Source organism: Cyrtonyx montezumae, unplaced genomic scaffold (assembly GCF_038088225.1).
Source record: "Cyrtonyx montezumae isolate F1298 unplaced genomic scaffold, pur_monq_1.0 scaffold_20, whole genome shotgun sequence".
NCBI classification, from domain to species: Eukaryota; Metazoa; Chordata; class Aves; order Galliformes; family Odontophoridae; genus Cyrtonyx; species Cyrtonyx montezumae.
Window position 1 is genome coordinate 7,871,387 of NW_027071937.1, and position 24,485 is coordinate 7,895,871.

The 24,485-nt window shown below is 46.0% G+C and overlaps 1 protein-coding gene across 1 annotated transcript in view; it reads right to left on the reverse strand.

The window, feature by feature from the left end:
- The window catches only part of CACNA1B (calcium voltage-gated channel subunit alpha1 B), a 259,780-nt gene that overhangs the window by 93,337 nt on the left and 141,958 nt on the right, over positions 1-24,485 (reverse strand). The window contains 6 exon segments of the mRNA XM_065737625.1: positions 3,428-3,500; positions 3,964-4,095; positions 6,598-6,710; positions 9,221-9,333; positions 17,022-17,231; positions 21,540-21,629. Coding sequence (XP_065593697.1) covers positions 3,428-3,500; positions 3,964-4,095; positions 6,598-6,710; positions 9,221-9,333; positions 17,022-17,231; positions 21,540-21,629 — 731 coding nt within the window.

A 24,485-nucleotide genomic window follows, 5' to 3' on the forward strand; every position in this document is an offset into this window, starting at 1 on the left:
TGAGACCTTGAAGCCAAGCCTTGCACCCATGGATGGTCACAGCACAGGCACAGCTTTCTCCTCTTGGTTTCCACCTCTGCCTCTGGTATGGGCTCCCATGTAGAAGCCACATTCCAACACGTCACCCAACAAAACTTCTGACCCATCTCAATTTTTAAGTCATGCAGAGATGTTGGATTTTAACACTTGGGAATTCCCAGAAACCAAAGAAGACTCTGACTTCCAGGCCCAGCACCCTGAGTGCTTCATTTCCTCTCACTTCAACTCAGGGTTTGTTCAATCATCACCCAACACTCAGAGTCTATAAGCACTGGGATACCCACATAAGTAGAAACACAGATAAACTCCTTCCCACTACTGAAAATCCACTATTCCCCAGGCTGTCAAGGCAGCAAACAGCCTTGCTGCAGCTGATTGTTTCTCCAAAAACAAAACCCTCCAGCATAACCATTGCAAGGTTTGCACCACACTGGTTCTTCTTCCCAAGTCACCCAGGCACCCAAAAGTCTCCGGAAAACCTAAGCAGAAGCAATATCCAAAAGTGTGTGAGGAAAGCAGAGGGCAGTCTGAAGGAGTTTCTCTGTGTCCTCGTGCATGAGCAGAGCCCTGCAGAGCTGTGCTGTCTGCAGGATGGGATGCTGACCCCAGGCTGATTAGCAAACATGAATAATACAAAATTCATCTTAATAAGTGGAAATACCTTAGCATTAAATAAGCCTTGTCACTCCAGATGCTAATTTTGGACCTGTCTGAACCACCTGCCATTCTTGCTCCTCACTAGCACAGAACACCAGATTAGCTTTTCGTCTGCCCACCGTGGCCAATCCTAATGATAGTTACATTCAGTGCACTGAGAAATGCCCACTGGAATTCCTACCTAAATAGGAAGTTGTCTCTGCATTTAGCAGAAGAAAAAGCAAAAACAACAACCAAAAAAACCCACCCTGAAGCACCGTGTGAAGAAGCAATCAATCCCATGTGCATACAGTATGCTCCAAACAATTACAAATTCCAGACTATCTGCTGATAGAGAGAAAGCGTCTTGCTGCAGGGCTGGTGCTGATGACAGCATTGAGGCAAGAAGAGACACAATGCTGTACAGTGCATATACAAAGCTGTTTCCCAATCAGCAGGCTGCGTGCAGAGCTGGGGATGCTCTCAGAAGCCCTGGTGAGATGCACTCTTTGACCTGCTGTCCTTCCCCCGTTTGCACCATCGCTCCTCAGCTGCAGGAATTGCTCAAGCAATTAGGTAGCAGCCCTGAAGGAGCAGAGCACATGGAGTTAATAATGGCCTTTCTGGTCTATGAAGTCTGTTTTTATGGATGTGGAGGTCTGGCTGCACCCTGCCACCTTGGCTCCTCACCTCCAGCAGCCACTGGGGCTCCTCTCCTTCACAGCACGTGCAGTTATTTAAGCAGCAGCCCTCCAGGAGCACAGTGTGAATGGTTAATAGAGGTGTTTCTTCTTTATAGAGTCGCTGTGTTTATGGATGTCATAAACACTTGCAGCTCGATGACTGCTGCAATAGAGGCATGTCGCTATTTATTTGACACGCCTATACACGTGAATAAATATATTCGTATATACAGTGATTGGCATTCAGCTCACTGTGACTCTTCTTGAGAGCTAGGAGGTGCAGAAAAACATATGATACTTTTCCAAGGGAATATAGGGGCAGTTGGACTCTGTCTCCCCAATGCTGAGCTTGGCCACATGGACACACTACATCCTGGGAGTCCTGAGACAGAGGCTGTGACCAACCTCAGTAATTGTATAATTCCATGTTCAATCCAAGCTGGGGGAAGAAATCAGGAGAGGTGGGGGCTGGCTCTGAAAGAGGTCATCCACGTCCACCTTAAAGCTTCTGCAAAGGGGCAGGGGATGGGCAGGGTGTACCCAGCTCTATTATATTTGTTCACCGGATCACATACATTCACTGGATAATGCCACTCTGCTCATCGGAGCAGCAACCAAGTGGCTCATCGAGGAGGATCCAAAGCCTCTGCTGAAGAAATGTTGACATCGCACCTGCAAGTTCAAGGGAGGAGTGGGATGGGCTGGGAACAAGAGGTTATTGAAATGCCTCTGTGAGATGTCATTGAGTGAATTCGGTGCCAATCGTTTTGCTGGTTTTAATTCATAGTTCCGATGCTCTATACAAAGACTATAAAATCAGCACTGCTTTCCTTCATTGCACATCCACTACACTACAGGGACATTCATCTTGGGAACAGAAAGGAAATACTTCAGCAAACTATTTTCAAGAGATAGCTCTAGTCCCAAACCAAAACAGCAATGAAATCTCCAGATGCTCATATCCGGAGTTTGACGGGGCTCCATTCCTGCTCCGTGGCAATACCTTTCCATTTCTGTAAGCCCTTTCTTTGATGAGCACTAAAATACTATGCAAATATTAATCTACCATGATTTGCAATATCCTGCAAGGTAAGTACTGCAGAACCTGTTCCACATCTGGTGAGCAACAATGCCCATATGAAGCTGCTTACTCAGAGGTCATGAGACACATTTTCTTTTAGACTTTTTCTCTTTTAATCCAAAACTTGTCATCCACACAGTTCTTTTTTTTTCTCTCTCTCTCTTCTCTCCTCACTTTTGGAATGTGAAATACATAATCCAAGCCTTGCTGAGCATTAGGGAAGCTTAGATAAGGGTCAAGTCTTAATTCAAACTACATCTAGCAAGGAAGAGAGGTCCTCCATGAATCTGCTACCTGCACATTGATCAGGACTGTGCATCTCCACGTCTCTACTGAAACACCTGAAATAACTGTTTAAAAATGCCATGCAGAGAACAGCTGCAAAATGAGGCTCTTAAATCTGCACATCGCATCTCCCGGAGCTGCTACTTCCCCCTGCCATCACACAAACTTGCCCAAGGCTGATGCCTCTTTATGTGCTCCCCCATCGATTGTAATTCTTATCCAGCATTATCTTATCTTGAGCTATTACAGTGCAAAATGTTATATTACTTCCTTACTGCCCGGAGCTAGCTCAGGCAGCTCTCCTCATTAAATTGCAGCAATTGTAGGAAGAAGTGGGACAGGTCAACCCTCAGGGGCTGTGATTTTTGGCCAAATGTTTTATGCAGTGCACCACATGAAGTGCTGCCATTGCAGTGTGCAGCTCTGGGCAGGTGCCTTGAGAAGAGGAGAACATGGACACAACATCTTCGAGCACAGAAGCATCTACTTTATCAAGATATTTTTTTACTGAGCAAAAAATATTCTGTTTCAGCTTCCTATTAATTCCATAGCATTGATCTTTAATGATGCAATGATTGGTCAGTGTGGCTGAAACACTTGAGAAGGAAGGAATTTGCATTTCATTGTGGACCTCTTTGCTCACCAGAAGCAGGAAGAGATGCCCAAGAAATTCTTTTTCACCCAGTACAAGAGATGGCTTTACCTGGAACACTGTGAGGATGGCAGCTGGGAAGGTATCAAAATTCGTGGTTGGTGTTTCATCTCTAAAATTAAACCTAGAGAAATGTCAGAAATAAAAACAAGAGCAATAAGGGAACAAGCAAATCTCCTGCAATCCTGTAATACGCTGTAACCTGAGTCAGAGCCCACCACAGTGACTGCAGTGGAGAACACAACATCATTGAGATGATGGCATCACTGAGAAGACGGCTACCAGAACCATGAGCAAAAACTAAATTTGGATCCTGGAGGAAAGCTGACACTTTGAAGTTAATTCTGGCCTAAATTCAAATGAACAGTCAAAAGATGAAAGCATTTTGCAAAGCAGGCCACTCCAAAAACATTTAGTCCATAAGTGTAAAGTCAAAATTGAAATCGTCTGCCTCTTCTCAGTAGAAAGTATGACGCTTGTAGCAAGGATGTCAGTCTTTCCAGCCCTGCAGCCTCTTTCCCTTTTCATATTCCAAGTGATTTCTTTCTGATTACCCCCCTGAAAAGATAATGATTAATTAGACTTACTGCCCTCCAAAGAGCTGCATCCCCAGCAGAGCAAACACCACGATGAAAAGGAACAGTAGGAACAGCAAACTGATGATGGACTTCATGGAGTTCAGCAAGGAGACCACGAGGTTCCTCAGGGAGTTCCAGTATCTACGTGGAGATCAGAGCACAGAAACCATTAGCAGTAGAAGAGTCTTCAGCTTAGAAATTAGTAAGATCCATTCTTTTATTAAAAATAATTCTAAAAAATGAATGTTATGGATTGTTGGCATCTTTAATCTCCCCCTGCCCTGGCCTATGTGACTGAAAAATACATCCCAAAATTTCTTGTAGCATCACACAGGCTGAGATGATCACCCCAGTCCATGTGTACCAGTGCAACTGACTGCAGGAAGGTGCTCGGTTCCATTTCTCAGCAGTCCCTTCCCTGGTGCAAATCTCCCCCTTTCTGGATATACCCCCCTGCGTTTCTTTTATCCAACCACACAGACAGCGGAGGTGTGAAAGATGGAGGTGTATCAGTATCACCAAGGAACTCTTTGACACTCTCCTTTTGGTCAGACAGGCACACAGAGCAATGAGGACAGTGTGAAATGCATCCTTTACAGCTATTTCCCTATGTTAAGAGTTTGAGAACGGGGATTTTCGAGGCAGGAATTTTCTCCTTTGTTTCCCTCTTCTTGGTGCAGCTGGGAGGACCGAACTGCTCCACACTGCTCTGAGATCATGCATCCTTTCCAAGAGAAGTTACGTCCATAACACAATGGCTGTGGGTTTCAGGGAGAATGTTGATCTCATTGTGGAATATCTTCAGTTTCGAAAGACGCAACCAAACCTCTCCTTGGAGGAGGATGGAGTCATTGGTCATGCAGGCTTTGCCCTGCTTGGTGCAGTGCCCTCGGGCAAAATCTGCCTCCAGCAACGTGTTGGCATCTCACAGTTAACCCTGCTGGAGTGCTCCAGCTCATCCCAGAATAGCTCAGCACCAAACCCTGCCTGATTACGGAGCACCAGGATAAACAAGGGGCTGCATCTCTGCAGCTGCCTGTCCCCATTAACTTCAAATATGACAAAGAGGAAAAAACATTGAACTGTCCTCTCCTTGTCATCCTGTCTGAATTTTAGTCTCTCTTGGGCTCTTAGTGCACCCTGGTGTCATCTTCGGGACTGAAGCAATTTAGCTCTGAACTTTCACACCGTTCTGACATCAGCGGTCACGCTGATTTGAGCCACAGTAATCAAAAGCCCTGATAGCAATTCTCCAAATCGAGGCGGACCACCATCTTCCCCTAAATCCAGGGGCAAGAAGCTTTGGCCTGTGGCTGGGGGGTAAAACTTGATGATCCTTGGGGTCCCTTCCAACCCAGGCCATTCTATGAATCTGTGATTCCATATGGAAAATGGGGGTGGCAGGAACGACGACACTATCATGCAGGAATCTTGGGTCTGCATGATGATTAGCAGATAGAAACTGGCACATCCTCCAGCTAACAAAAACCATGCATGGGAATAGCCAGGAAATAGCTGCTTACTTTAGCCTGTGTTTTTGGTGTCAGTGCAGGTAATGGTGTAGGGGAAAACAGTAGGAGCACCCAAATATTTAATCACGCCCCACAGCACAATTTTAAAACCATGTAGAAATTGCTCTTGGTGGATTTGCAAGTTGCACAGCAGCTGTTGCTAATGGCAGTACATATTAGCACTAGACAAGAGCACAGAAACAGCAGAGAAGCTGCAGCATCCCAACTCCAGTCAACATTCACATTTACAGGCTCCAGAGAGAAACCTCAGACATCCCCAGACCAGACAGAGCACAGACAGAAGCAATGCACTTATATTTGTGTCAGCACTGTGGTTTGAGCATCAGGATTTATTATCCAGTGGTAGCCAGAGTGGTGGTAGCCAGAGCTCAGTTCAGTAGATCTAAATACTTAAATACTATCAGCAGCAGATAAGGACAGCAGGCAGTTGGTGAAGTTTATACAGTAAATGTGAAACATTTTCTCCTACCACAAGGAATGAGGGATCATTTGCTGAGATTCTTGTACTAAGCAAGTTTAACAAATAATGAAGATATGATGGATGCTCCCAGGCAGCCTGCCCCAAGCAGAATGTTTTCAAACTACAAGAGGGGAGATTTAGACTGGATATAAGGAAGTTTTATACATAGGGGTGGTGAGGTTCTGGTACAGGTTGTCCAGAGAGGTGGTGGTGCCCCATCCCTGCAGACAGCCAAGGTCAGGCTGGGTGGGGCTCTTATGGAGCTGTAGATCACAGAGTCACTTGGGAAAGACCACTAGGATCACCTAGTCCAACCCCAACCCATTACCACCATGCTCACTAAGATATTAATTGCAGGGAGCTGGACTTGGATGACCCTTACAGTCCCTTCCGACTCAAACCATTCTGTGATTCCATGAAAATGGCTGAAAAAGTCAGACAAACCTGCACATAAGGGTGTGGAAAAAGCTGTTAAAAGTCCTCAAAGGTGCAACTTTCTATGAACTGCCTATCTCCTGACTGCCAGAAACTCAGACTGCCCAGCCAAGGGAAGGACAATTCTGCACCTGCAGCTCTCTTCCTTCCCCTACTCATGGGTGGCTTTGGTTGGTGCTAGAAGCTGAAGGTGAGTGAAACAGGAGCTGGACTTACTTGGTGACCTTGAAAATCCTCAGCAGCCGCAGAGCTCTCAGCACGCTGATGCCAAATGAGGTACCAGGTTTCACTGCAGCCCAGATAACTTCAAAGATGCTTCCCACAATGACCTGGAAGAGGAGTTTGTTTTACCGAAGGGAAAACTGCTTAGTTCCTTGTGGCGCTGCTAGAGAGGCTGGGGGCTAAAGAAGAGTCAAAACTTGAGGCTGTGTTGGATTTCCAATGAAGCTTTCAGTGTAATTTTGCAAAATTGTGAATTAGCCAACAACAGTACAAGAGGAGCTCGGTTCTTCCTGCTGTCCAGTCTAAAAAAAGGGCAATATCTAGAGTGGGATAGGAACAGATGGGAACTCGCTGCTTTCTTCTCTAGCAAGTGAATTACTTCAAAATAGCCTTTACTAGAGGACACGTCACTTTTTTCACTGCAGTATCTCAACTATAAGAGCCACCTGTACAGTTACTTCATTTGCCCACCCTGCATGGTCCAGGCAGCCCCCAGAGATGGGGGGGACGCTGCCCCATCCTCCTCATCCCATTAATAAAACACCATGGCCGTATCCTGAGAGCTGCAAAACAGTCAAGTGTTATCTCCTCACTAAATTCCCCAAAACTTCTGGCCACTGAGTCTTTGGGAGAGTGATTAAGAAAACAGCTATGAAGAGATCCTCAGAAGTCCCTCACGTGCACATCCATCACCTGCCTCAGGTTACGGAAAATAAATTGTCCTTAGTCAAGGGGATTGGTTTTGTTTCTCGTTTTCACTTGTTTGTTTTAAGGTTCACAGAGCATTAACCTGAAGGGGTAAATATTTTTTTTTCTCTGAAATCCCCCATTAAAAAAGGGACAAAATAATAATGGGTTAAGCACAATTGGAAAGGGCAATTATATCAACATGTGTTACTGCATGATTAATAAAAGACAATGGGCATTTCTCCACTGACCACTATCATTATTTGCAATAACCTTGCATTTCAGAGCTCACACAGACCATGGTCCCATGGCATGAAACATGCCATGAACATGCTATGAGCAGCCCCGGGGAACAGCTGGTCCCTCTGTGCATGGCAGCAGCAGACTGGTGCTGGGGACCTGCATGGTGCCATGGCACTCAGCAGCTTGCAAACCATTTCAACAAGCAGAAGCCTGTCTGCCTCTTGAAAAACACAGCAGGACTTGCAGCTGCTCTGCAAGAAACGTTGTACCCTGAGCTTCAAGGAAACACAGTGGAAAATGGGGAACATACAGCAGTTGCTCAGTCAGTCACTCCCATTACAAAAGGAAGGAATTAAGATTCCTCTCCCACAGCCTGTCCCTCTTGGGAATCCCTCATGAATCAGCCTTTTCTTTGACACTCCACACATTACACTGATCATTAACTTCTCTGGCATCTCAGCAGAGCCTCTTGGGGGTGGTTGCACATGAGACCCCACTGGACCATTTCTCCCAAGACGGATGTTGCTCTGTTTTGTTGTTTCTCTCCTTGCTTTTGAACTGTTCTATCAGGATGGTTTGTCAGACTAAACTGGTTTCAGATGTTCCAGTGTGGGTGCAGTAGCCGAATTAGTTCTGGGGGGTGGAAGGTGGGTGAGGAGAAAAACACAGACAGAAGTAGGATCCCAGTGGGTTCTCTATAGGATGGAGAATTAGGAACTTATCAACAGCTTCACCTCCTGGGAAATCCTCTGCAAACCTCATTGTCAGTGCTATATTCACTATAGCATGGCAGAAAGCAGAGAGACCTGGTGGATTTATCTCAATAGTCGTGTCAAGCTCCTGTATCACCTGAGCTTGACAGGCAGATACAAGCTCATCTTGGCACAAGGAGTGTTCTGAATGCAAGGATCCACTCCAGCTACCTTACAATAACCATGTTATTTATGTGCTGGTTTTGTTCCATGGTTGGCTGTGCAATACTGGGCCATGCAGCCAGGAAGGTCTGCACAGAGCATTGCATGGCCCTTATCCACAGTCAGATGGAAGGGACACCTGGGGAGAGAAGTCCCACATGGAGGGACTGGGTGCAACCAGCCCAACCTCGTTCTTTTGGGCACAGATGGCTCTTGGGTTTGATCTCACAGTCTGTTCAGCACTGAGCTTTCACAGTGATGCTGCCAAAAAGGGACCGTGGTAACTCTACCTGTAGAGCCTATACTTCAACACTAAATGGATCCAAGTTACAGCTTTCCTGTATTGCGTGTTCAGACTTCTGGGCACTTGTGTCTGAAAAGTGCTGCCTATGTATCTTGAGGTAACGGCCATAGAATGGTTTATAGGGAGATGAGCAACAAGATGTGTGGTGGGTTTTTTTTTGTTGGTTTTTTTTTTTTTTGTCTTTCAATCACCTCATTTGAATGGGAGAGAGACTCTCACATTAATCAGAGCACTTACTGGTGCTGATGCTGTGAACAGCCTGTAACTCACTGAGGAAATGAAACCCTCGACTGTCACATTTCTTCAAGAGGAATGATAACCAGGGGAGCCTTAATGTGTTTCCCTGCAGCTAATTTATATGACAACCACTCCCTGGAAAAGACACCATGTCGGCACCACTTCCCATACTCACACTGAAATGCACAGCCCTAGTCAACAAGGGGGACCCTTGCAGCTGAAGCCTACTCACCCCAAAGTCAAAGCAGTTGAATGAGGAATGAAAGTAATTTCTTGGCCCCAGTCCATACATCTTCAAAGACATCTCAGTAAGGAACAGACCCAGAAAAACGAACTCGGCGAAATCTAGGAGCCAGAAAAGAGATTGTGTTAGTCCACAAGACCTCAGTGGGCAGATCTCTTTATCCAGGGAACAACAGTTGTTTCTCTCAGTGCAGACTTCCTCCTGCTGGAAGAAAATCCCTTTGCAATGGCAAACACGAGGAGAGTTTCATATGGTTGTTCCTATATGCACATGAGCTGCATTCAGATTTCAGGAGCTGGGGGGTATTGCTGGAAGGTTGTTAAATAATACTCTCAACCTCTCTGCAAAGGAATTTCAAAAGAAAGTTCTGGATCTAAAATTCCCAAAGGTCTAATTTAATTGCACAGATAATGTTTTGCAAAGGCGTGTTTGGGACGTCCGTGCCGATGTAAGATGGGCATTTTTGGAAGTGGGGCGTGAGCTTTTATAACGTTCTCTCATGATAAAAATACCTTCTTACCCAACAGAGCTGCTGCCTATGTGAGCTCAGGCTCAGAGGTGTTGGGTCTGCTGTTAGCTTTGATTTCCATTACGCCTGCACAACCACAGTTCTGGGAGAGCAAGTTCAGTTTCCTCCTGCCTCGCATATCACAGGCAAAAGGCTGCCATGCTTTTGATGGGAAAATGTATCACATGTGATGAAACAAAGGGCAGAAAAAACATAGTCAGAGTCTTCTATTTCTGTATCAGGTTTTTAGGACTCAAAGTTGTGGGAAACACAGCATTTAGTGTTGTAAGTTACACAAGTTAGATTGGGAAGCCAAGGAGAAACAGCAACAACTGATTATTAAAAAATAAAAAGATATGAAAAGGGCAAAAATCCCTTCAATGCTTCCAAAAAAAAAAATAGCATACAGCAAACCTATCCCTGTAGAGAAATGCTGACAGAAAGAGGCAGACTTCAGAGGGCAAATAGCAGAGGTGTTGCTTACAACAGCACAGAATCAGATGCTGCAGCTGTGCAGATGCTGCAAGGAAGGCTTCTCCTCAAATTCAAGCGTTATGATTTCAGGAGTTGTAAAGATACAGCACCAAGCTTTTCTTGAAGGGGCACACTGACAGCTAAGTGGCAATAGATACGCACTGCAACAAGGAATGTTTCACTTAGATCCCAAATCCTGGGCGTTATGTACACCTGGAACGCAGGGATGGCTTCAGATGAGTGTGGGGAAAGAGAAGGAAGAGCACGAGGCTCCGTTCAGACACAGGCCTTGCTCAGTTCTCAGCCTTGTACAGTCCTACTAACTGCTTTTGGCCCAGGTTCATCTCACATTGCTGCTTGCCTTGTGCAATTGCCTGAAAAATACAGCTTCAATTATCAAAAAGTATAAAGGGGTTTTAGATTTTAAATAAAAGAAAGTCATGAAATATCATTGGCATGATGTTAACTGAAATCCAGGGAGCATTAGCTAGTTAAGAGCAGTTTTATTGATGCTTCAGCCTGCAAGGGCACTTCTGCCAACATTTGCAGTAAGGGAGGGAACATCATGAGGGCATTAACTACACCATGTAACAGCCTCCTTGAAACTAGGAGTAATAGCCTGAAAGGAGACTATCAAGGGCAAAGTGTTCAGATTTGAGGAATAAGATGTCAAAGGATGAGGTCTGCAGACTTCTCAGCCTTTTTCCTACCAACAAGTATGCTCTGTTGGTTGGATCTCTGTGCTCACAGAGCATCAACTCCATCGCTGTATGGAGATGACAGAGCAGTACTTCTGCCTTCCTTAACGTATGGAACCTGCTAGGAGGAACATTTTCCTGCTACACCATGCCTCTATACTTCTCTCCATCCTGGCAGATCAGTAAGCAAAAAAATGTGTTTACAACACAAGCAATCCCAGTGCCAATCACCTGGTTACACCAGCAATACATCTTACAGTCCAAGTGCAGAGGGTAAGGAAGGGATCAGATGAACTAAATCTCAAGCGTGACATGAGACACCAACAGTATAAGAAAACAAAATGGAAACAAAACCAAGCAACACATTCAGTGGTAATGAATTTCCTTGTACACAAATAAAAAATTGCAAATAGCAAGAATGTTTAAATTCTCAGTAGCTGGCCCTGTAAATCAGACACTTCAGACTGTAGCTTCCAAGCCAGACCCTGCACTTCCATTCTGCGTCCTGTAGGCTTTCAAAATGGTAATAAACAGGAGGCAAAACTCCCTTAGCAAAGCAGATGCATCTACCCTGGGTGAGGAAGAATCAGTGCCACTGCTGTCACCTATTCTGCTCATCAGCCCAGAGGGAAATCTTGCAGCAGTGTTTATCCTGTTCACAGAGTTGCTCCCTTGCTGGGAAGCGAGCACTTGTGCCTTAGGTTTCATGCTCAGCAGAGCTCAGTAGAGCTCAGCATGGTGTTTATTTGAATGACTTCGATGTAAAGTCCTCCTGTCGTGAGGACTGACGTCAAACCCACGCCCTGCAACTGCTGGCCTTGCTGGTAGACCAAACACAGAACCTTTGCAAGAGGTTGTAGAGCAGGCCCACGGAAAGCAGTGCACAGCCTTCACGTGCCTTTTCCATCTCCCCTTCATAGGGAGTTTCTCATCCTATTTATCCACCAGGCCCAACTTTAAGGATTACCTTTCAGGTAGGCCCAGTATTCTTTCACGAAATAATGAAAATAATAGGTAGAAATTTAATTGCAATTTTCACTAACAGATCTCAGTGCACTTATCCAAAATAATAGCAATCATTTCATAAGAAGAGGAAGGAGGAAGGAAAGAAGGACTAGTATTCAATCACCCATCCACTGAAGCATGAACAAAGAAAACAGGTATTACCCAGTGCAATGTTTCATCACTGGACTGACACATCCTGTGCACACACACATGCAAGAACAGATTATTATAGGAGAGAATCAGCCAGCAAATGCCCAAAGTAAAATTAAATCAAACAGTTTTTGATATAAAAAGACAGGCAACTCAAAATATCCAGGAAGCAACTTCCTTCTGTCACCATTGAAAGAACCCATCTCATCCTTTCATGGCCAACGACTTCCAACTGGAGCAGAGCTCAAAGCAGGCAGGGTATTTCATCACACACCACAGCAGTGGGAGGACAGGGAATGGAGGAAAACGTGAATATAGTGAGTTCCTTGGGCACACGGAGTTAACTCAGAGTGAATCAGCTTCTCCTGCTGACAGATCAGATGTGTGATTCCTCCTGACGTGACCCTGCCCATTTAATTGAAAACGCAGTTTTGTTGTTTGGACCTCCTGGTGTTCAGACCCCATACGTAATTCAATCTACCTTGAACAGAAGCATTTTGAAATGTAATTTTATTTTTAAAAGTTTGATATTAAGATTCTTATTTAATTTAAAATTTGTACTATTGGCAAAGGCCATGCTAGTTTCTTTTTGCCCCAAACTTTCAAATTAGATTTTTAGTCTCTCTTTTGTCAATCACCAATGGATTAATTTCATTTCTGCCCTGAATCAATCCAAGTCTGGTGTCATTAAGAGCAGGTGTTGAGCCTGCCACTTCTGCTCCCTTTTCTCTTCCTCCTTGTACAATAAACCAGCCAGGAGGAGAACCTCAGTGAATTACAACTTCTCCCTCTGACAAGGCAGACAAGAAATGTTCAGCAGACATAAATAAATATGCTTGTTTCAGAAAGCCTTTTCTTTGCAACTGCACATGCTGCATATTTATATCCAGAGGGAGCTTGCTATCTGCTTCAAAGGCAAACACAATATCATCAACAAGGCCTAATTGCATCAAGCACAGGGTTCAGCATAACACAGTACACCAAGAAAACGTTCTCTGACTATCATGTCTAAAACGCTGTTTGCAAATATTGTACTTATCAGAAAGGAGACATCACGGAACTCATTGTTAGACTAATTGAGAAGCAAGCTGAAGATTCCTGCAGCAGTAGCCAGAGAAATCCAGAGAGAGTTGCTTCATGGGGGCAGCCACAGGCAAAGAGAAGTCTGGTGAGAAGGCTCTCTCCTCCCAAGGGAAAACTTGATTTAATCCAAAATCCTTCTCACCTCAGTTACTAAAACACGGCTTGGGGATGCCAGGAAGCTCCAGGTCCCTCATCCCTTGGAGGTGCCCAAGACCAGGCTGGATGGAGCCTGGGCAGCCTGATCTGGTGGGGGGCACCCACCCCTGGCAGAGGCCAGGACTGGAGGATCTTTAAGGTGACTTCCAACCCAACCATTCCATGACTCTGTGATCTCCACTGTGTGCCCACACTACAGATTTTGTTTTGTTGTCTTTACTGTTGAAGATGCATCTTTTCTGCAGCTAGACCTCAAGTGATGCTTTTTTATGTTAGATTACAGAGTTCTTTTCTGTCCAAATTCTCTTGGTGAAAGCAAGTGCAGACAAATGATGACCATGGCAAACTTTATGGGAGATAACTGTCTACAGAGAACTGAAACTTATTTAATTGAAAGTTCATGCTCTGGGGAACAGCACATGCCATGTGCAATATGAGGAAACCTACTGCAGTGTGGTACTGGAGTCCTTCTCATACAGGGAAGGATAACTTCCAGTTTAATTTGGAGGTAACCATGAGGGCATTAAGTACGTCCTGTTATTCACCATATCTCAAGAATACCAGAAATTTCTCAGCAAGATGAATAGCCAGCTTTTTCAATAAGACTAAATAAATTCCAAGCCCCTTTCTAAAACTCCTACTGTTTCCTTTTCAAAGCACTCACGGCAACATGGAATATCAAGTGGAGAATGTTAATCAGAATGATTTGACAGCAGAAAAGTTAAAAGAAAAGACCACAGTAAAATAAATCAATGCATACCTGCAAGGTTTTAACTCACCATTCTTTAAGTAAAAATTAATTTGTAATGTAATTAAGCGTGCCCCCAGAGGGACAGGAATAATCGAATTAGAGGTGCCTGGTAGAGTTGCAGGGTTTAAGAGATTCTCTCAGACTTCACAGCACTCCTCTCCCTCTGCCACAGCTCACGTTGCTCCTCACTGGCCCATTTCTGAGCACCTTCCATGAACAATCTCATTAGCATTGGCTGCTTTGCTCATTCTGCATCCAATCATCCTCTGCAGTGAAGTTCCCTCACCATGGATTAACTCTAAAGCCACTCCTAAACTCTGTCACTTGTGGAGTTAAAGGATTTGGCCAAGTATTTCCAGAAGCTATTTAAAATCCCTTGGTTTCGTAATATCTTGTTTTTGCCTGTATCTAAAGGATTTGTGAATGAATCCTGGGCAGAAGAGTGCTTTCAAGGAGCACTCCTTGAGGGCTGAACTGCAGATGGTCTCATTTGCAAATGTGTTTGGTGCCAGGTTAACCAGGACGGCTGAGGTCAGTGTACACAGAAGGGAGAGGAGTCAAGCCCAGTCTTCCCATGAAAGCAATAACGGAACAACCAGTTAGCCCACACGTGGCCCAGTGTACCTTGAGGCATAATGGTCTTTGTATTCAACAATAAACTTCAGATTAGGAGGAAAGATTATGCTATGAAAACATTAACATCCCCCATGAAGCTGAGGATAACTCAACGGTAATGCTTGCTCTTGAGTGGGTATTATCACTGAATCCAAGAAAGTCTTGGGTTGGAAGGGACCTCAAAGGTCATCAACCAACCCCCTCACAGGCAGGGTTGCCAGCCACTAAATCAGGCACTAGATGAGGCTGCCAAGGGCTCCATCCAACCTGACCCCTACAGATGGAGCACCCACAACTTCTCCAGTCAGGAGTATCCTAACATCAAGAAATTAAAGTATGCCACCTGCATTTTTCTGAATGTAGTTTGCAAATTAGATGTGAGAAAAATTTCACAGCTCCTGAAAGATAGACCCACCCCAGTTCTTGATTCAAGATACAACACAATTTCAACATTCCCTTCCTGTTGTCTGCAGCTGAGGTTGGTCAGGAGTTTAATGAATGGCTGCTGTACCAAAGACAATTCCCACCTGGAGGGAATTTCATTACAGTCAACATGAGCAAGCCTTCTAGCTCCCAGATGAACATTAAGTAGGAGTTTCTGGCTCACAACTTTCCTAATGTCCTCTTAGAAATATGACTGCATAAGGTGTTCTCAAAACAGAGTTTGGAAATCTGTTCTTCCTTTTTAAGCTGAAAGACTTAAAGTGTTACTTTTTCCAGGTATTTAGTACTAATTCAAGAGGAAATCATAAGCTCCACGCTACTAATTACTCTGCCAATCTAGCTTTCCAATGTTAAATTTGGGAAATGAATAAGCAGGACTGATTTCTCGGTGTGGTCTGTCTTTTCAGTCTAAACCTTGCAAGAGAAACTGTTGAAAGGAGCCTCCATTCTCCTTACACATTTCATTATAACTTCAGTTACCTGTTGGTATTAAATATTTCAGCAAACATTAATAGGGTGCTTTTTGAAGTCAGAGCAGCTAATTCTCCTGACCCCTTAGGTCTATAAAAGAAAATCTTCAAAAGTTTGCTCCTTTATAATAATGTAAGACCTGAAGATCTGGGTCTAGAAATATTTAAATGTGTAATTTATAGAGAAATCAATGAAAATTGGGTAGATAAGTAACTTTAATGATCTAAGCCACAGTTATTAAGTCAGACTGTTTGAAATATTTTTTTTCTCTAGACTTCCTTTTTCTCACTTTAGAAGTTTTACTCACATTCCCAACTTGCCCCTTCTGAATAAAGATATATTTCTGGCTGTTTGATAGATTCAGAGATGGCTGACGTCTTCCAGAAACAAACCTTCCATCCCCTCTTCCAAAGGCAAATCTTGTGGACTCTCACTTTCAGTGTTGTTGTATTCTAACCTTATATATTCAGATAAATTTTCCAGCTCCAGTAGTCACAGCCTGAAATCTTCATTAAAATAAAAGCTCTATCCATTGTATTCTAACAAAAGGTTTCATGAGCAACTCTGCAGCCTCAGCATAACACCGCAATGTGTATGGGCACTGGCTGCATCCACTGATTTTTGTGTGTTATTTTTATCACATGACAGAACTATGGACAATTGAAAAATAACAGATCATCCTTCAGAAGAACACATCAACTATCTGAAGCCTTAAACTGACAGGTGACCCCAAGAAACAAGATTAAAAAAAACATCTTCACAAGTGTAACACATCCACTCTACGGTACTTTTTCTATTGCTACTCCATGTACTTTCACAGAAGGGCATCCTGACGTTTTTCCATTTATTTAAGGATGACACGATTATCAAAAAAGCTCTTCTGTGAAGTTGCAACCTGTTAACGAATATAGAAGTAATTGCTAAAAGTGCAGTAAATTAGCACATGATTCTGAATACGCATACGGATGTTTTTTCCTCCCAGGTAGCCCTCATGATGGCACATACAGTCATCCCAGCACTGACAGAGCTTTGGGTTTGTACACAACAGAAATAAGCATGGATGCAGATCAGCTGGAATGTGGCACAAATTCTGCAGTTCCTCCTACAGAGCAACCCCTTCCCTGACCTCACCAGATTAACACATGGTTGAATCTGGAGTTCCAGGTAAGGCTTAAGATTGCATTCCCACATTGTCTCGAGCCATGAGATGAAACTACTGATTGTAGTCTTTATCTGAAAGACTCAATGAAAACACGATTCAATGAAATATCACTCAGCGAACTCACTAGAGCAATTCATTCATGCATTTGCAACCCTACTCTAGGGAGAACTAGGAAGCCACATGAAGACCTCATGAGGATGAGATACCAATGCTGCGAGCAGCCAAAACACAAAACCCAAAGGAAAGGTGCAGGAGAAGCCCCTGCTACTCACACAGAGCAGTGGTGAGTTTCTCCGGCTGATCGTAGTGCACCATTGCGACACAGAGTGTGTTGAGGGCAACCACGCAGAGCACGATCCAGTAGAAGCTCTGGGCTTTCACCATGCGACGGATGAAGAAGCGAAACATTTTCTCTTTCCTCCTGAAGTAGGATGAGCTCTCGTTCTTTCCACTCTTCAAACTGGCACGGGCAAAAGGAGACCCTGGGCAGAGGGGCACAGAAAGAAGAGTCACCACAGCGCATCTAGGCAGGAGGAAGGCCAGAGGATGCCCACGGGCACATGGACCCACTCCCAAGCACCAGGCTGAGCAAAGCTGGGCACACCAAGAATGGGCTGAGCACAGGCATCTTGCTTGCAATGACTTTGCAAGGGATGAAAGCTGAGCTTTTAGAATTTCATGGTTTAATACCCAGTTTCACCATAGCTAGCAACTGGACTCCCAACTCCCTGAAGCTATCCTGGATGTCCTTGAACTCACAGCCTTTAGGATCCCAACTGACTGTAGTAACAAAGCATTGAGCGTGGTGATGTTTTTGCACAGAGCACATCCACTTGGAACTGTGCAGCTGACAACAGTTGTACTGACAAATGTCTGTACATCCCCACTCAGGACATCAGGCACAGCCAAGCCCTTCTTACCAAACTGAGTCTCCTTATTTTACTCTGACTTCATGTCTCTATGCAGCAGAGGGCTCAATCTGCCTCCATGCATCATGTTTTGGACATGTCTACTCATTTGTATCCATTCAGCCTTTATCAGCTACGATTCAAGCCTGCTCTGAAACCTTGGAAGAGAATCAAATGTTTTAATAATAGCAAACTGGCAGAAGAAACAATTCCTAACGTAAGCTCTCCCCCTGAGGTAGAAGCACTGCTGAAAGGAGTGATGGAAAGGCGATCTCCAATCAGCGCTGGGCACGTGCATCCGTGGGAGCTGTTCTGCAACAGCTACAGGCATTGTTGAAAGCAGGGTAAACAGTGATGGCCACAGGTTGTTTGCTTCCTCCTTCACGTTGTACTCACACTTCTGATTGTAAAACTCATTTCTAGGCAGCTCGAGGTAAGGCAGCACACTGTTGGCCTTCGCTGTCGTTGGCTGTTGCCTCCCAGTGGGTAGGACTGGCCAGGACACGCACTGCCCTGCTTGGACCAAGCACAGTGACAGCAAGTGGCCTGCATGGGCTCTCCTTGGAGACTGCTGAGTTTCATGAACAAAGTGTTCTGGCTGTGGCAGCCAAGTCTGATCTGAGTGCACCTATCGGCATTTCAACACCTCCAGTGATGGAAGGAGCAAGGATCTCACCCTGTGTCATCTCAGTAACAACAAACACCACAGTCATATATTGGTGGTGACAGCAGGGTGTTCTTCCCAGAGATGTGCCACACCACCACCTTACCAGCAAGCTCCGTGCTTCTTTGCACAGTTCTGTCCATCCACCAACACCAAATGCAGGGCTGCCCCTGGCTGAGTTATGAACTAACTTCTTGCTAGAAAGCTCACTGGGCTGTTGTTCCATTAGTTTGATAATCTTTCCTTTAGCAGTATAGAAACTAACAGTAGGGGTGCTCATCTGTTGTTCTAAGCTATAAAATGAACTACAGGCTAAGAAGTTTTACTCCACCCCCAATTGAGGCCACATGCTGAGTGTTAGTTCAACATGTGTTAGCCCAACAGAGTGTTGGGCCCCTCACTATGAGAAAGATGTCAAGGCCATGGAACGTGTCCAGAAATGGATAATGGAGCTGTGAGGGGTCTGGAGCACCAGTGTGATGGGGAGCAGCTGAAGGAACTGAGATGGGTCACTGTGGAGAAGAGGAGGCTCAGTGGAGACCTCAGCTGCCTGCAAGGAGGTTGAGGTGAGGTGGGGTTCAGCCTCTGCTCCCAGGTAACAGTGATAGGACAAGAGGAAACAGCCTCAAGTTGTGCCAGGGGAGGTTCTGATTGGGTATTAAGAAATATTTCTTTACAGAGAGAGTGTTTGGACATTGCCCAGGGAGTGGAAGAGTCCACTGTCCCTGGAGGCGTTCCAGTACCACGGTCAGTGGGCATGGAGGGATGGGTTGGGGTTGGACTTATTGATCTTAGAGGTCTTTTCAAACCTTAATGATTCTATGATTCTGTCTTCCAGGAAAGAACAGCAGGCCACATTCTGTATTTAAACTGATTTAAGTGTGGAAAACATCCTCTTTTCTAGAGATGTCTCTAGCACAGTGTGGAGAGCCAGCACTGACTGCTGTAGGCTGGTTAGTGCAGAGAAAAGTCAAAGAGTCAGGAGAAAATGAAAGAATAAATCTTAAGAGTAACTCCAGAGAACACACTGGGAAGTGTTTACCGCTATCAAGCTTTATAATGCAATTATAAGGCTCATTGAGGTACTTGTGTTTGAATTAAAGTGCAACGTATGCAGGCAACAGCCAGCAAGAGACCTGTCAGCATCTCTGCCCCTCTGGTCTGCATCACTTTGCACTCAGTAATTGCTCTGTTAGTTCTTCCACAGTCCTTATGCTCTCATCAGCAAGACACAATAGCACAAGGAAACCATCAAAACAAACAAACAAAAAAAAAAAAAAAACCCCTTTGCTCAAAAACATATTCTTCATGCATAATCACCCATATGATCTGATTGTTTACGTTATGAAGCTCCAGTCTTTCCAGAGCCTGCAGAAAGATCTGCCTGCTTTATCTACTTCTTTTTTGACTTGTTCCGCGAATCAGAATCAAACCCACTTTTCCCCAGTGGATGAACTGCTCGCAGGAGGTGGAAAGCACTGCTGTTATTTTCCCTGCCATATGCTCCCGAGACAGTTCCCAGCTCTGCACCAGATTATGCACGAGCCCAGATGCTCCATCATCCACTGCCACCTGAAAGGCTGAACGGAGAGATCTGTTTGCATGGCATGGGTGCCCAGTGCCTAGAGGGACTTGGACATGAATACAAAGATCTTATAACGATTGCAGCCATCAACAAATGTTCCAGAAATGACCATTACTTGTTATCCATGCAGGGATCCAAGCAGCTCAGAAAGCAAACAAAACAAAAACCACACACAGCTGCTGCAGTTTTGCCTTCCTTCATCGAACTCTCTCATAGGACTGTCAGTAGTTTAGCCACAAACCCTGTGGCAGTTCAGCAGAGGGTGATGGTGTCAGAAAAAAATCAGAGCAATGCTCATTTACAGTGAGCAGGACTTCATTTAAACAGGGGGAAAAAAATCCAGCAGCAGCTGTGATCTTCTCAAAGGTTAATGCCAAATTTCCAAAGAGGCATTTGAGGCACTCATGCTTGCAAGCATACATGGAGTCATACTCTCAAGTGTACTGTTTGTGCTGCTACCCTTATGCATCCAGGATTTGCTGCTTCATGGTATCTGGGGTGCCAAGATATTTCTTTGGGAGATAATGAGAACATCTGCTACTTCAGCAGCAAAACAAAATACAGACTCAAAGAACAGGGAGAGGAGTAAGCAAAACAACTCCAAAGCAGGCACGGAGATGTCTCTCCAGCCAGCAAGGAAAAGCCAAAACTGATGCCCACAAAGATCCCCTTCTCTAGAGTGCTGGGAGCTCCCATGCAGATCCCCGCTGGCCTCCCCTGGCAGTGCCTGAATGGGACCTGGCTCCCCAATAATTTACAGGACAAGGACCACAGGAGGCTGACACACTTGTGTTCTGGAGCTGAGGGTTTCAGACAGGACAAGAGGTTTTGATAGACTAAGAGGTAATGGCCTCAAGTTGCACCAGGGAAGGTTCAGGCTGGATATTAGGAAAGATTTCTTCTCAGAAAGAGTGGTAATGCACAGGCTGCACAGGGAGGTGGTGGAGTCACCATCCCTGGAGGTGTTCAAAAACCATGGAGATGTGGCACTGAGGGACGTGGTCAGTGGGCATGGTGAGGATGGACTTGCTGATCTCAGAGGTCATTTCAACTTCAACGATTCTATGATTCTATACTAAATTGGCATCAGCAATGGCAGACTTGGCAGGATGCCACCCTCTGCATTGGAGGTGTGTGGTGAATCCTATGGTTGTGCATCACCACATCTGGCTTTAGAACTTGGAAAACACAATGAGAACCTTTCCTAGGGCAAGAATGAGGAAATGAGGGCCACTGTCCGGCGCGTCCCAGTGCCCATCCTCTTGGCAAAACCATCCACTGCACTGTAGTGGCAGATGTGACTAAATGTCCATCCACTTCCTCTCCTCCCCACAATAGCTGAGGCTTAGCAGGAACGTTTGACATATTTGGGTTTCATTAGCATGAACGAGTGTGTTCCAAGCAGAACCACGGGGTGCTCGGCATAGCACGGTGTCTCCAGGAGTTTGGGCTCTGTTGGAGGAGCAGCATGCAACAGCAGGGCAGCGAGGGGAGAGGGTAAAGCTGCAGAGCCTTTGGCCTTGGTAAACTGAGTGATTTCCCTTCTGGAGTGAAGGAGCCGCTTGGAAGAAACAGGATATGAATGTGTTTAGTTGAAGGTCTAAACCTGGGGGAATGCGAAGCCAGTACTCACCAACGGAGCAAATGTCTGTGAAATGGTCCTCACCTTCTTCAGCATGAATCAGGTCGTTTTTGCTCTTCTTTATTGCAGCTCTTTTCAACACTGTTTACAAATTAAAGAAAAAACACCCAGTGAGCTTTCAGAGTGGGTTCTCTCTCCCCCTCCCTTCTCTCTCTCCATGGCCAGCACTTACTGCCCAACACCAGCTTCAAGCTCTCACACAAGGGTAAGCTGGAGCAAATCGGCCAACCCACAGCCTTGCAGGGCCTCTGCATGCCTCGATGCCAGGGCAGTTTTTCACTTAACCTTTCTAGATCCTGAAGGCTTGCCAGGCACAGTTCTGCATGCGTACATGGAAGCAAGAGGATGGGGGGGGGGTCACTGCAGCTGCTGGACCTTTTAGCACAGCAGAAAGGCTGGGCAGAGTCGCTGAAACTACCTGAGCCCCCGTGGGTCATGAGATGAGTGCTTCCACCCATTAAGAAATATTAATGCTGTTTACAGTGTGCACCATTAAGAAGTTAGCATTTATAGGGCTTGGGTACAGCTTACCGCAGAGCGATGCCTTAAGCAGCAAAAACACTATGGTGAAAGCAACTGCTGCAAATCAGTGCACGCACTCTTAATAACACCCACTGCACAACCCCTTCCCTCTGGGAATGTCCTCTTTGAGAACACACTTTGTTCAACAGCATCTTTTGTCGAGAGGATAAATATCACTGTATCGTTTTACACGAAGGAAGGAGAACCGCAGCCTGAGGCTGGGAGAGGTCCTCACTGCTCACCCAGCACACACGGGGGAATGCAGGATGCTGGGCCCACCACCACCTACCTGCACACCTCGAGAACTAGCAGAGAAAAAATACGTTGACACAGTTTTGTCACAGCTTCAAGACATACAGGAACTAAGCACCGCTTGCTATCAGCAGTAAGACACCCCACGGTGTGGTGATACGGACTGGTCAGGAGGCACACACAGCAAGCCCACGCACTCCACAGTGACTGACATGGGGGGGTGTTCATACGAGAAGACCCTCTCACCTTACAGCAGTTTCCCTGCCTTGCAGATGGATTCCTTGCTCCACAAATTAGCCCTCGTGTCACCTCCAGGGAGCCCTCAGAACACCTCCCAGGTTCAGAGGCTCGAAGAGGAGAGAATGCTCTCCACCTGCAGTTGTAACCTGGATGGAGTTTTTGCATATAACCTCTTCTGTTCTCTCCTTCCCCGCCCAACACTAGGGCTGGATCCTTGGTCCCAGCAACACCAGCCTTAGCCTCCTTCAGGCTGCATCTCTCCCAGTAAACTCCGATGTGTCCAGGTCCACCCCCAGCAGTGGAACATAACCAGCCCTGGGTGTAAAGTTTTACAGCACTCCTCGGCATGAAATGAACACCTTTTCCTTTATCTTCTTCCTCCCCAGAAAATTCTAAATTTAGCAATTAGAGTATACCATAGAATCATAGAATGGCTGAGGCTGGAAGGGACCTCAGCGATCCATTAGTTCCAACCCCCCTGCTGTGGGCAGGGTTGCCAGCCACAAGATCAGGCACCAGGTCAGGTTGCCCAGAGCCCCATCCAACTTGGCCTTCAACAGTTCCAGGGATGGGTCATTCACGACATCTCCAGGCACCCTGTGCCAGCACCTCACCACCCTCTGTGAAAACTTCCCCTTGACTTCTAATCTCCATCTCCCCTCCTTTAGTTATAAACCATTTCCCATCTCTACAGGTACTTCGGATGCAACATTCCCATGTTGAAGGCTGAGACCATTTACTTAGCAGAGAGGTGGGCTGCTCCACATCAGTTCCCTCAAGGCTGGGAATATCATCTTAAGCTTACCATCAGAGATGGAACACCGGTGTACCTCTGTATGCTATGGCCTGCACCCACCTCTAATTTGCTTACAGCACCCAACTCTTCCGCTCTTCCAGATGCTCATTGCAACTCAAGACCACAAGCCCTGGCTGTTCCCCACACATCACCACACGCACTCACACACATACACACACACAAAGATTTGCCAAGTGCACCTCAGCCCTGACCTCCTTCCAGCCCCAGGTCCTCCCAAGCGCAGGTCACGCAGCCAAGCCAGCGGCCGGGCATGGGTTGCACCAGGAGCCACCGAGCTCGGAGCAAGGAGCCAAAGCAGGTGGGAACCATTGCTGGTGACCTGGGCGCTCGGGGCGAGGGGGACACGCTGCCCCGTTTGTGCCACCTGAGCCCCTGATGATTTGCAATCCACTCACTGTTGTAGCTGCTGCCGCTGCTAGTCTCTGCCGGTGCCGTGCCTTGTTGAATCGGCCCTTCCGAGGCGGCCCTCCCTGACAGTGAATGGGAGGAGAAAAAAAAAGAGGGGGGGAAAGGGAGGGGAGGGGAAAGGAGGAGACATGGGAGGACGAAAGATGGTCAGAAAAGGGAGAGGGAAGAATCTTTAACTGAACTTTGACTGTCGTACCCTAAGAGCTCGAGGTCTCGAGGCACGGGGGGAGAGCGGTCCCCGCATCCTCGCTGCACTGTGTCCAAAGCTCCAGCCGGCCTGACAGCTAGGGTTGCATGTCAGAAGATAGGATCACCACACCCTGTTATGTCTTACTGCTTACAAGTAACAGGGGTCTTAGTCTCTTTGTCACGTCCGTTGGAAACCTCGGTTCAGAGCCCTGCCTTCTCTCGGTCAATGCATATCTCTTCTGGCATCATCCTGCAGCCTAACCCCAGGCACAGCCACCTCTGCTCTGGGCAGGTGCCCCCACCAAACTGCAGGCCCCCAGGCAGTGCAGGGACCGACTGACCCCAAGGGCAGATCCCCATCCCAGAGTGGTGTCACATAACTGCTCATCATCCACCTGCAACCTCAAAAAGGCTCAGTACGGGAAAAGGGACTCTTTAGCCCAACTTAATCCAAGTGCATGCAAGAGCGTGTTCCTCACACCCTCCTGATTGCAGCAGAAAGCCATGTC